General features: G+C 36.2%; 1 protein-coding gene across 6 annotated transcripts in view; it reads right to left on the reverse strand.

Moving 5' to 3' along the window:
* Positions 1 to 3,471: 3,471 nt before the first annotated feature.
* The window catches only part of LOC114524766 (histamine H2 receptor-like), a 29,341-nt gene continuing 18,159 nt past the window's right edge, over positions 3,472 to 14,653 (reverse strand). For 4 of the 6 annotated variants that reach the window (XM_028545939.1, XM_028545940.1, XM_028545944.1 and 1 more), the window contains one exon: positions 3,472 to 5,594. In XM_028545939.1, the coding sequence (XP_028401740.1) occupies positions 4,364 to 5,497 (1,134 nt within the window). In that variant the 5' untranslated portion in view covers positions 5,498 to 5,594 and the 3' untranslated portion in view covers positions 3,472 to 4,363. Of the gene's footprint in view, positions 5,595 to 9,244; positions 9,739 to 10,392; positions 10,543 to 14,653 lie in introns of those variants that run through there. The other 2 variants (XM_028545941.1, XM_028545943.1) reach the window with 2 other exon arrangements.

The raw sequence follows: 14,653 nt of genomic DNA on the forward strand, positions 1-14,653 counted from the left end.
CTGAATAAATTAGACATTTGAATAAAAACAAATATAAATGGTTCCTATATTCCTATTCAATTTTCTCGATCGAATTGACGATATTTGGTACAAATCTAAGATAAATTCGGACAAATCGGTACGACCCGGGCTTTAAACATCAAGTGACCTTGTCAAAATACGTCGCCGGTTTTAAGAAACTTTTTTAAGGTCCCACTGAACAACTTTGCTGAAATATTTCAATGTAAATAGTTTCAATGCATAAGATGTAGGTTCAGTCATTCACAAGATCTATGAGAGTATTTTTAAACTTTGGCTTATGCACCTTCAAGCTAAACGACGGTGGATAAGTTAAAAATAGAAAGCATGCAAATCTAACGTTTTATTCAACAAGCGAACTAAATGTTTTTTACGTTAATACAAAGATACTGTCTACAACTACATACTCAGTGCATAATATTCAAGTTGATTCATTCCAGAGAGATGTAAGAGTGTTATTTAATTTTGACTTATCCAGCTACACGGGCTTGATACAACCGTCAACCGGCCCCTGCATGATCCAGGGGTATTGCACATTAATGTATTCATGCCAGAAACCAAGGAGACAGTTTGTATTCTGATCGAGTGTCTGCAAATGTTTCACAAAAGCCGCTATGATTTGTACAAAGTAATCATTTCTTACAACTTTTTATAGCCTGTGTTAATGCGCACAACGTTATATATACATCTACAACGTAATTACTGCATGCATGTGCATACGCTAATTTGACAACTTATACTTATAAGAAAAATGCATAATTTTTATTTTATTCTGGCCTAATTCTAATCCTTGCATAAAATCTCTCTAATGTCCTTAAACCTTCTTTCCTCAATTCTCTGTTATTCCAAAAGAATAGAACGCAGTTCATCGTTGACAAGGAAACAACTAATGTCTCTCCCCATATTTGTGTTATTGCCAGAACTTCCGATGTTCGCTGCCAATTTTTGATGCCACTTTGCACAAACTTACAAACAGTTACCGGTACATAGCAAATGCAGGTCAGTGCAAAAATATGCAGATAATTTCTGGCAAGTTTTAAATCGCGTAACAATTGATAATTTTTTCTCAACTGTACTGCATCAAAGCTTACTGGAAACGGGCCTATAACGACCGATCGTTTTCTCGCGACTCGGAAAATATAGGTATAAACGAAAAGTGTGAGCGAACTTACTGAGAATGAAAAGACTGGCACTATCACTCGGCTGCATATTTTCCCAAATTTGTAACACGGGCCTGTATTGAGCATTGTGAATGCCCAAAGTAAGGCACACGCCAATAGAAGTCTTTGCTTTGTGACGTTAGCTTTGTGCCACAGCGGATATTTAATGCATAAGAACCGTTCAGTATTCATTACGCATAGAGTGCACAGCGACATTCCCACAAGCAATGTACCGCAAAGGTCCGAAACCCCTTCGAAAAGACAATTTGCCTGTCCTGTGATTTCATGAATTCCTTGTGTGATGAACACTGGATGTGAAATTGTCACCACCGCAAGGTCGTTGGCAGATAATACCTTAATCGTGAAAAGCGAAAGCTTTGATTTCAATGATTTTGACCACCATAAGGTGACCAGCACAGTCGAGTTAAGGATTATTCCGCAGATAAACAAGACGAAGTGAATGATACAGGTTCCTATCATGTTGGTTACAAAAGTCGAGGAAGGCGAATGAATCACGTACGACTGTCCGCAACGTTCTAATATTAATTCTGTATTCGTATGATTGACAATGGACATTGTGACAAAACCGTATATTTCTTCGAACTGCAGAATTTGTCTATAATAAAGATGCCAAAATTGCGATGGGACTGCCTGCATGTGAATTTAATAAATATATGTGGCGTGTTGTACGTATATAGCTATATATATATAGCAGCATGTTTTGTTTTATTATTTACTTTGTTTCAGATTAATAATTTTGAAACTCTATAGTCTTTATATATATAGAACGCATGAACTTCATAATGAATTCGGTCATACAAACTGCCTGTCATTCTTTATGTTATCTCTCTTCTTATTACCTCTCTTAATTCCCTTTGAGAGTTGAGACCCTCGATCGCGGGAACTGCTGGAGCAAATAAAAGAGGCATTTAGTCTTTTAGATCTTTCGGAGTGTTATACACATGACAAACTAGCCGAAGTATCGTTAAAAAATGCTACTGCATGATTATTGTAAAACGTTGACGCATATTATGATAGATGAATATCATGATGTACCAATAATATTATACGTTTGAACATTCATAAAACAGGTGCATGTCAGCATGTTTCAGCTGATCCTTCTTTAATATTATCCCTGTTATTTTTCTTCTATTTGTTTTGTTCGGTTGCTCATTGGTGCAATGTTAATTTGGATTCGAAGGTCGCGTTATCGGTGATCGTAAACCCTTTTCACCACTATCGACTACTAAAATGCTATATATATATACAGCCTTATAGGGACCAGGGTGTCAAAAGAACCCCCAAACCCCAAGTTTTATTTCCTCGTGTGTTCGCGAAAAAATTGACAACTTTTCCTTGACAAGTGACCTTGTTCGAAAGCTGGTCATGCCAGTTTTTCAACAAGGAAAAAATACTCGTGCGTGTGTACGGCCGTCACGGAAAACTGCCAACAATATCTTCCAGCCAATTGAGCGGTTCTGGAAGTTGTTGTTTTTTGTTTGCTTTGAGATTCGCGGTCATATACTCATTTTATCATATTGTCGTAAAATATACTCGACATATTTACTATCGTAAAACTTGTCAAGAAAAATTTGTCAAATTTTCTGCGTACACATGCACGAGCAAATAAAACTTGACAAGGTAAACTGACTTGTTCGCCATATACACAGTTTGGTGCTTACTGCTTATAGCTTTAGCTCTCTCTCTCTCTAAAATTTCTGCGATATGCATTTCCGTGGTAACAGTGCATGACCGTTATACTAGTCTAGCCATCACATGAACAGTTCGTATATTTTATACACAATCATAAATTAAAAAGACAAAGCTATAATTTTTTGCTGCTTAAGCGACCAGTTGAAAACATGATTATTTAATAAGTTAAAACGGGTCGTAGACGTGACAATTGATTTTGTATACATAGACCTTACATATATATATTTAAATGATGATGTTAGTCTCACGTGTCTCGATCTTCTTAAATTGCATGAGTAGCGATAATAAAATTTAGTTGCGATAACTAAATAAACTCATTTTAAGACCTAATTTCATCTATACTTAATTCGCTCTACTAACATCTTATAGTATTGATTTTTCGAACAACTATATATATATATATATACATATATACATATATATATATATATATATATATATATATATATATTATATATATATATATATATATATATATATATATATATATATATAGGCTATAAGTGGATAGCTGTTTTTCATAATGGATGCATTTTTATTTTTAAGCTTTTTAGACGTCATTTATGTAGAATTACGGCTATTTACATTTTATATATTGTTATGCATAATATATTTCTAGCTACACTATCCTAATATTCATCATAATAAATTTCGACAAAGTTTGGTGTATTATGAAAATGGCCATAATCAGTTTTTAAATTAAAAAGAACGAATTTTGTTTAGAAATTTTTCACACTTAAAGATCTTGGAATATTCTCTTTCATTAGTTACAGCTGTCCGCCGTCCACAATAATGTTGCAATCGTTTCTAGACAAATATTAGTCAGGTTGATGTTTCAGTGTTTTGAGTGATCTTTATATTTCCAAGGGCATCCATTTATAGAATTTATTGCACCATTTATATAATTTATTGTCAGGACAAAAATAGCGTGACGCGGCATATAATAAAAATCCAAGATGGCGGCGGACATATTGTCTCTTCGAACTATTTGCGGTATCAAGCAAGATTTAAAAACACAAGAAAAGCTTGCTTTATAAAGTTCAAAAATTCCCCTCTTCCTTTCAGTTTTACGGGGTTAGGGTTAGGGTTAGGGGTGATATATCGGTTTTGTTGATGCATCGGTTTTTAGCAAGGATTAATAATTAATAATATCCACTGATTCCGACAGGTAAACATACATAACGTTCAACCCCACGGCTTAACAAATTAACTTTTCCTGCGCTTCTCCCAGCTGTGTATGCCTGGCCGATAAATTTGACATTGTTACTGGGTTGTTTCCATTAGCTACCTATGCGTATATATTGATATATAATTCTCCCGGATAGATATAGTTCTTCCAGGGCTGTTTCATGCATGCATTCAACGCAGAATTAAGCTTAAAAACCTCGGAATGCGTTGAAATCTCACAACTTTTCTTTTACCGAGTCTTTCAATGATTTGCAAAACCATGTTTATCTAAGGTTGACGATATTCTACAAGCTAGTTTCATGCAAACAATTATTGTTTCTATTGTCGCAATGATTGTTTGTGTATTCGTGGTTAACATCTGGCGAAGTGAGTAGCGTTTCATAAACGTCTAACTGATCCTTTCTCGAGTTAGCAGGCATTGACAATAGAAACCGCTCGGTGTTGGGGGAACACTGCGCAGATACGGCCCTGCCAGTCGAAGGGCTGTTGTTGATATTTGTTTGAGCTGTGGAAAGCTCGTTTCGACGACTAGACTCAAGTGTTCGACCTGCCCCTTTATTTCTCGTGTACAACTTGCCCATTCCTTTCCTGAACAGTGGATTAAGAAGAGCGTAAAGAAATGGATTTACAGCTGCGTTAATGTTCGGTAGCGTGGCTGCCACCACCTCGAAGCCCACTAATCTGTCTGGTAAAAAAACTTTTCTCCAAATTTTGATAAATAACGGAGTCCAACATATTATGTACACGACGATAAAGACGCTAAGACGCAGTGCTGTTTTCCACTCGGAGACATTCATGCGGGTTGTCTCGACCGGACGCCGGCCCTTTTGCTTTCGAATTCTCCTCAAATGCTTGTGTGCGACGATGAATATACTCACGTAGGAAACGAAGATGACCATGACTGGTAAAATGTAAACGACGATGGTTAGAAACATTATGTAGGGAATATTGTTTCGGTCTGTTCCTCTGGCTAAAGACAGGCCTCCAACTAAGACGGCTCCGATCCAGCCGCAGAGAATAGCGATTTTTACCCTCAGGGAACTCACATTATTTATATACCAGTAAGGAAGACTGATCTTCAACGCTCTTTCTATGCTCAAAAGGGCACAGTTGAAAATTGACGCTGAACCGCACAGGATGTCGACGGTATAGCTATAATAATGGAGTTCTGCATCAAGTGCCGCGTTCGCTATCCAGAAGGGAATGGATACCATGCCAACCACGAGATCGGAACATGCAAGACTTACGACAAACATATTTGCCTGGTTTCGAATTGACTTCTCCACTATAAATGTGACCACAATTAAGCTGTTGCACAATATACATAAAACCATTAAGAATACAATTACACCAAGGAACCAAGAGGCATCTGGTGGAGGTTCAACGCCGGTAGAGTTGCCACTCGTCCTATTATCCATGAATATGTGTTTTATGTTTTGAGATTAGCGTCCTGTGTCTGTGGCAGTCCTACTTTCTTGCTGCTATTGATATCCCCCTCAGTCCTCGCTTCTCAATCTCAAGAAGAAAAAAAACAAGTCATCAGTATATATATGTATACATGCACCTGTCAACTTTATCAGTAGTCCGCGCGCACGCAATAGGGGACAGCGCATAAATTAAAGAGCCATTAAAAAGAGAATGAGGCTAAAGAGAGCCTCATGTTCGGTGTCGCTGATCTGATGATACACTGAATAAGACCGGCCTTGTCGACACGTATCCGGATATTTTTAAAAACGGAGGATTTTTTCAATGACCAAATCTTCGTGGTCTAGCTGGTGAGACGGGAAGCATCTTCATCATATTCATTCGCTTTTTTAAACACTCTCCGTGCAGGTTTGCCATGCATAGTTAAATGAAGCTGAATGCATGCTATTTATAGACTTGAAATTATGAAATAGGCAAAAGTAAAACAACCAAGCAATTTTAGTTCACCATCTTGAAGAGATACAAAACACGCACCGTTAATGGCCCGTTATAAACTGCATCCGATCATAGACGTCATCGAATTTGAAAACCTCCGTTTTTGCCCGTCCACGCGTAAACACGAAAACGGCGTTTTCGAAAAACTCCACTCAGCATGAGAGCGTTTTTTAAAACCTCTGTTTTCGGTTGCCGAAAACGCCGGTTACGTGTGGACGCAAGGCCAAAACGGATAAAAAACCTCCGCTTTTAAAAATATATAATAAAGCACTATATACTTATCGAGAACAGAGCCGGAATTAATATACTTCCAGAGACCCAAATAAAAGAATTACATGACGTCACATTTTTTGAGCATGCGCAACATAGTCTTAATAATTATGCAAAAATGAAGTCATTGTCGTCGCCCTTGATGTCATATTTGCTTAAAAAGCAAATATGAGTACATCTTGTAAACCAGTCAATAAGAGTCTTCCTTTTGAGTAACTATTTGTTTTAATCAGTGGGCAAGGTTCAGTTCGGCAGAAAACCCATGGGGTCCTGCGCAAGATTCGTTCTCTCGCGTGCACGAGTTGAAATACATCGCTTGTATAAATATTTATGAGTATTGTATTTAAATGGCGAAAGCTTGTATACCTGGTGTGAGTTGATAAAAAATATACCTACAAGTTATTAATTAAAGGATTTTTATTGGGTAAAACTCCGCATTGTAAAGTTTGAAAACTGATATTCCGAACCAGACAGGAAATAAAGCATTAGCCGAAGCCACACAAAGCTCTCCTGCTAATAATTTAATTTTGTGGCCGTCATCTTGTCCAGTCACATGTATATAAGTAAGTTCTATAGCGGGAACGTCTGAGTACCTGCCTAGAATGATTACAACGACCACATTGAACAATGGCAATGAACAATAGCATTTTTATAAACACCTCCCAAAGCAAAAATCACTTTGCAAACTAGGATAAATTTACTTCATGCACTATAACCAGGGAGCAGCGTGGCAGCGTCTTCAAACAACTAAGCAAATGTGGTATAACAACTGCCTAAAATAAACAAAACACTTCTCAACGTTTCGACCTGAGGGCCTCAGGTCGAAACGTCGAGAAGTGTTTTATTTTAGGCAGTTGTTACACCACATTTGATGCTTAGTTGTTTACTTTACTTTTTAATCTTTATGATTATTCTTTTAAAACTGCACAAATTGAGAAATTTTTGGGTAGAACTGTAATCTGTATGCACGGTGGAAAAACTGTTTTAAACATCCGCCACATTATATATCTTTGAAATATATGCGAGTATTATTACGACTTACGCTAATAGACATGTACTAGTTCAAGTATACCATTAGGCATTACTGAAGAAAACGCTGCTAAAATAATATAAAGTAATTTTTGTGTGAATTTTAATGCGCCGAACCAGAAGACAATGTCAATGTACTTTGACAAGCTAAAAGAAACACAATAGGAAAATTATTCGTACACGCTGAAGACTTGAAGTTGTATACATTGACAATATGTGATGGAATAATTAAAAGCCCACTTCAAAATACACACATATGTGATATTTGTTATGACTCGTTTAATATATATGTATATGTCTTGTGTGGAAGCGTTGTTGTATGATTCGTTTTTTTATAAGCTATAGGCCTATAGCAGTAAAGCAGTATAAAAATTATATTATGTGTAATTTTCCGTTGCCCAATAGTAAGTTGAAACTTTGCAAAACATTCTTGAACTCGAGCCGACTTTTAAGCAAGCGTCTTCATTTTGTTTGCTTATATCAGTTGACCTCATCTGACTGCTAAATTTCGGCATGAACATGCATATGCTGTATAAGTAAGGCGTTTAAGTTTTCGTTTGGCTATTAAGATGGTAAAGCCGTGAAGATAGGATTTTTAAGTATAACAGTGATTAACATTTTTTTATTCGTTCTTGAATAGGCAAATGAACGCTAGCTATCTTTCAGGAAAATGTAATGAATGACAACTGTCAACTGAACATTGAATCGTTTGGTATAGTACACCCTAACAGCAACTGCTCTCATCGCGAAAAGCCGCGGCGTAAATTTCATACTAGCATGATGAAATATTCGCAATTTCTCCATGCAGATGGGCATGGGCATTCATAATTGCTATGGATTCGCGTAATGTTGCCTGGTTATGTATTTGCCGGTCTGACTTTCACTATACCTTGGCTGCGCGATTCAGTCATAAATGAATTATTTTAGGGCAGCCTCGTACTGATTTAGAGTATTATTATATTGTAATTCGTAATTTAGCAGTGGTAGAATTAACAGCTAAAATCGGTTTGAAACGTTAATTAAATTTCAAAATTTTCCGTTCTTCACCAGTCCACGCACACACCGATCGCCTGTATTAAAACTAAATTACTGTTATTAAAAAATACTGATATTTGCGCCAACACTTCGAGAGGATAAACATTGGCATCTTCGCTACAACAAGCCAGTTGCTTTCTCCTTAATCCCATTAAAGGAAAATGCTTTTTGACAGCAGATAAACATTTAGACATTCAGTTTATTAACTCATTTTCACAAACCTTTTGATCCAATTCATGGAACTTCGCAATTTAATCTGACCTTCAAACTTCCGTTTGCCAGTTTTTGAATGCTAGCGATACGATTTCTAATGTTTTGTTTTCGGCATCGTTTGATTTGGAATATATTAAAGTGACTTCAGAAACATTGCACTTCGCTCGTACATACAATTAAGATCCATTGTTTGGAATATAGTGCAACTCTTCCTCTTAAACTTGTCAATTAATTTCCGCTACACCTGCTAAAGTTTTGCGCCTCGAATGACTCAAAGTAAGCAGTTTCGTTTTTACTTTTGTCAGCGTAATTCAGCGCCATGCACGGTACCTAGAGACATTGTGTTATAATGAATTATTTTTCAAAGGTTGAAAATGAGATAGATATTTTGGCGCTTCAGCGTTTAGAGTCAGATCCTGCGTATGACTGAGAAACGCTGTTAACTTCAAGTGTTCAACATATTTCCTCACCGAGTCAGTCCCTGAATATGAAATGGTAAATGTCAAGTTATAAAACAAATAAAATATTTGTTGCATAAAAACGGCGACTGAAGCCGGAGTTTCCTTGTATGCATGCATAGACAATTCAGAATTGTCTATGATGCATGTGCGTACATATATGGCTACACTGCACATTAATCGTTAACGTTTTTAAAACAAGTCCAATGCTATATGCATAAACGTTAGTTAAATACTAACCATATATCCTTGATCCATTACCTACGATATACTATACCCTAGACCACTGCACTAAATTAGTACAATATTTTGCTGGATAAATGCTGTACAGCTCTTTTACCACTCGTGATTATAAAGCAAGGTTTTTCAGTTTTAATTTTCCTCGGGGCATTTATTACTCTATTACACAACTTCAAATGATATCTCATTAAATATAGATGATAATTGTTTTTAAATTGCACTCAAACTAATGATAGTGGAATTCCATATCAATTTGCGGCATCATATTTCAATGCTAAAAAGGTAAAATCAGCACACATGCATGCACATAACAATACGTAAACGGCCTTATTCAAACTGATACAACAATAAGAAATTGCCCTCAAAATACGCCTAATACCCTGGAATCGTTTTTAAACCGTGCATGCGACAGATGACTTGAGCCGGATCAAGTGACAACTTTTGGGGGTCCGCATGATCAAGCACAAGGACCCGTTACAAAAACCTTTGAATCAGAAATCTTTGACTAAACAAGACCGAAGCTGATTTTTTTCTTAACTGATCAACACTACGCATTATACGTTTCGGGGAGATATATGTAACAAAGGGATATGAATAAGGAATAGAGAGGTGCATGTGTGTAACGTACAAAGCATGATTAATACAAAACCATGATTATTAATACAAAAACTATTTATCCGGGGCAATGAAATATGGCCGATGATTGTAATTTCACTTTTCTAGCGACAATCGTTCATTGTATAAAATACTGTAAATATCATATTATTACTATTTTAATGTTTGTCCTCTGTACACCTGAAGAATTGAGACGAGTGAGAAATTCTTTTTGAACTGACTATACTACTGCAAAAAGCCTGGGAAAATGCGAACAAAGCATACCTGACTGTGATTCTATCATTGGACTAAAGGTAAAAGGTGTTTTTTGGAGAGAGTGTAAATTGCGCTCATTAATTTTTCAAACCAGGTCGAGTTGCAATTTTCGATGGGCGCCCTGCTGACTCTTTTGTAGGTGAGTAGGTCAAAAGCTGCGCTCAGGGCGGTATCCCGCATGCAATGTCCATGCGATTTAAATGTATCTGGATCTGCACCAGACAAACAGGTTATTATTAATAGCCAGCAAGGCGCGTAAGTTTATTGATAATTCGTACCTGCTCAACAAAAACTAAAATCAATCACGTCTGCTTCCCAATCATCTATAAGTCCATTTTGATTGAAATCTCACGGCAAATTAAGGTGATGAAGCATAAAGCAGTCCAACACGAATAACGACTCTCATCTCCGTCGATGCCAGATATAATGTTAAGAATTTACGTAAATTTTGTTATCGGAATCGCATCGCGCGGCGTGTCAAAAACAAACATCAATATTCGAATATAATTTATTAATTTCATCGACTTTATTCTTGAATTATTCTCGCAAGGCTATATTGTGATGGAATCCAATATGTTCGAAACTATCTTATTAAAAACGTGAGAAGAAAGTTTCAGAAGTACAAAACAAAACCAAGCCTAGAACAATACGAGCATGACTGCAATGTGCGTTCATCAGTATTATTGCCTTTGGCGCCCGCATATATAATATAATTCTATAATCAAAATATGGCTACAATAAGTATATGCGCGTGCGTCACAGACCGCCAGGTTGAACATACTTGTGGCGTTGTTGGAAGCGCTGACGTGTGTAAGTTTTTTTATCATATGAAACATACGTGCCTACTCCATTATCACAATAATTTTTCAATCATGCGGAATTTGGTCTCAGTATATAGAATTAACAGAATGAAAGAACCACCCATTGGCATGGTCCAACGCTCGTTTAATTATAGGTATATACGGAAAAATCAAAATGAACCTTTTTCCTGCGCCGCATGTAAATGGACCCAAAACTCGATTGCTCGTGAATTTTGAATTTATCATATTCAAATCGTTTCACCATTTTTGATTTTGTAATTTGCAATTGAGCTCGCCGCATAATGACGCGGACCACTCAGCGAGGGGGCACTCAGCAAGATAAGATTTTTCAAGAATAAACAGATTTTTTTTAGAAGTACACAGGTTAAGGCAATGTGAGAAAGTACATGGCAGTTAGATACGATTTACTAAAGGGTATAGTGCACTATAAAAAAATATTTTACAATCCGATTATCCGAACACTATATTTCATATATACGCGTGCTATCCTAGCTTACTTTAACAAGCTACCCGCCTCCTAGCCTAGTATAGTAGTTTTGGAGCCACAGAGGCTTGGGTGAAATTTTTGGCGTGGGATCTGAGTTTGTCCATACTTGCAGGGGTAAATTTTTGCTCATACTCACATGTTATTTTAAAAAACATTTGGCCAAGGTATTCAGTTTCAGCCACAAGTCATTGCGGTCATCGCTACATTGCTAAAGACAACCAGGTTCTTGCAATATTGATATGAACAGGATGGAATAATCTTGTTTTGCCATATTGTTCGTTCACAGGCACATGCAGTAGTGAACAATATATTTACATCCTTTCAGTTCTAGCAATGTCTTTCAATGTTCATTGATAAGTGTGAGTGCAGCATCATGCATGCAGTTAAGCTGGAGTAATTTTAGCCGCGTATAGTACAGCAACATTAGGCACTTTAAGCATGTAGGACGGGAACACGACAACGGCAGCTATCAATACAATGCTTCATTGAAAAGAAATGAATTATTAAATACCTGAAGGAGTTTTAGACGTGATCTACGTTCTGTTTACGACGGCAGAACCTCGTTTATTACGTTCTGTGTAGAACGTCTGCATTTCAGGACCCAGTGAGCGCTACCTTGAATTGGGCTCTATAGAATTGTCCCTAAGCGTAAACACAGTTTTTTTAACGTCTTATATCTCATTAAATTGGTACATTTGATAATATAGAAGAACGCTTTATCATAACATTTATTTAAAGGAGTATTCCAACCACGTCGTCGTCGTGTTGCCGTCTTACATGCTTATAAGTTCCTTATTCACGTTAGCATGCAGTACGGGTTTATTGCTTGGTAATCTTTTTACGGAAGGGAAGGAGAAGAATAATATATTTTATCAATAAGCTTCTTTTAATCTTCAATGATCAACTTTTTAATAATTTTTTGGCATCCAGTTTTTTATGGGTACTCTACCACTTTCTCAGAAATAGCTCACAAGAAAACAAGAGTCCTTCTGAAAAAGGCCAAAGTATTAGCCTGCGATTTGTAGCTAAATGAAAACGTGTTATCATATGTTGCTATACTGACTTATCACGACACTTTCCTTCAGCCTTTGAGCGATTTCCTTAATTATATAAAGCTGTGATTTGCATGGTGACGAATATACGTAAACAGAATAATAAATCTTAATATATTTCTAACCTCCGGCCATCTCACCGCGGTTCGACCTCAGTCTGACCTGGGTTAACCGCGGTTTTTGTTAGGTTATTTAATTCTGGACGGTACCGTATTTGCATGCACGCACGCATTTGCACTCATGCATGTATGTAGTCGCGTGTTAAGGATTTGCGTATTAGATAAAAAGTTTACTATATCACGGGGTCTATTTTTTATTCTTAATTGATACCATCCGATGCAGGTGGTTTGTTTTTTAATGAAACAAATAGGGTCCATGGTAGTTTTAGTACAAGCTGCATGTAAAAGCAAAAATATGCACGTTTATAAATTTGCATTAATATCACGATTATATATATAGTACCATATGTGGTGCACACTTCAGTATATATGTATATATGACTGATCAAGGTGAATAAATATTTGCCAAATGTTAATATATATTTAATATCCCTTGCTTTCTTTTTTTGAAGTAAAAAATCAAGGAGCGCCTATGTATAAAAATGTTTGTTTTGCTTATTTATTCAGCATTTCAGTAATCTATATACCAACTCTGAGGTGAACGTTGGCGAACTTTAATGGGCGAAATAAGGGCTCGAACTGGCTCGAACACGTTCGTCTGGCCATGCATGCATGCATGGCTGTAATTAATCTTGCGGGGCTTTTATATAACTTATTTCATAAATTACGTTTATACATGCAGTAATGATATATGCTTATATACTATGCACGCTATCGCTACAAGCTTATATACTTAGTATAGAATAATAATACTTAGCCTAGTATGAGTAGCCTAAATGTAATCTGAAGTGTGCATGCAACAATCTATATATATAGTAATATCATTTGAGTAAACAGCGTATATACGTGCATCAATTGAACATAAAGGAACTTTGACAAGCCGTTCTTGGCTTGCAGTTTCGAAAAAAGTTGACACGGTAAATTAATATATATATATATATATATATATATATATATATATATATATATATATATATATATATATATATATATTACGGCTTGTCAACGCTTGCATGCATGCCAAGAACGGCTTGGGCACATTTTTATCATACAATTAGGGGTATATCATGCATGGATTTAAACAAAATTTAAATTAAAAAATATATCCGAATATGCAGCGGCAATATGAAACAATTTTGGCAATTATTGGACATTATACTCATTAGACATTATAAACTCATTTTCCTACCCAAATTACAAATTAAAAATGCTATTGTTTCAGGTAAATTTCATGTCAGCCGTATACAAAAAAGCTTGAGTTCCTAACGTTTTACAATTTGCTTCATATATAATTTGTTTCATATATACGTAGGATATACATAAGATCTTTCATTTTATTGTTGAGAAAAGTCTGTCCTCTCTCTTCAACATGACAACAAGCGCAAGGCAATCAGTATAAATAAACGGTTTAGAGAGCAATATATAGTTACTACGAAATACGAATTACGATAATGAAAAGCAAAGCAATAATATAGTCAAAGCACTGATTTTAATTTTTGTAATTGTATATTATGCAAGCAAGATAAATATTGCCATCAGTCAGTCTCAGCCGAACATTGAATTCTCTCCCCAACACGCATGGGCTCAGAGCAACCGTCAATCCGGCCAGTTAATTCATCTTATGCACTTTATATATATAGCCGCGTATTATAGCTATATAATGATTAAGTACACCGACTAATCTTACATTCTTGCTTGCATAAATGGAAATTCTTGGGTTAATTTCGTGGTGCATGTTCAATTACATAAGTTAGTGAACATTCATAGCTATCGGTTGCAAGCATCAGTGGAATCTCGAATTGGAATGAACTTATACATGCAAGCTTATTGAAGTCAGATTGGGATTATAGTATATACACGTATATTTAAAGACAAATGAACGGTATATAGATAAAGCTAACACTGCACTGCTATTAGTGCTATATATAGACTTACAGTAACTGAAATAAATGCATTTTTTACGCCAGTACAAACCATAAAAAACTCTAAACGCGCGAATGCCGGATAGTGTTTTGTGGTTACAAGTGCGCTGTATATGTAACACTTGTTGTAACTGATTA

This window comes from Dendronephthya gigantea, unplaced genomic scaffold, assembly GCF_004324835.1.
Source record: "Dendronephthya gigantea isolate DGI-Jeju-01 unplaced genomic scaffold, DenGig_1.0 000032F, whole genome shotgun sequence".
NCBI lineage: Eukaryota > Metazoa > Cnidaria > Anthozoa > Malacalcyonacea > Nephtheidae > Dendronephthya > Dendronephthya gigantea.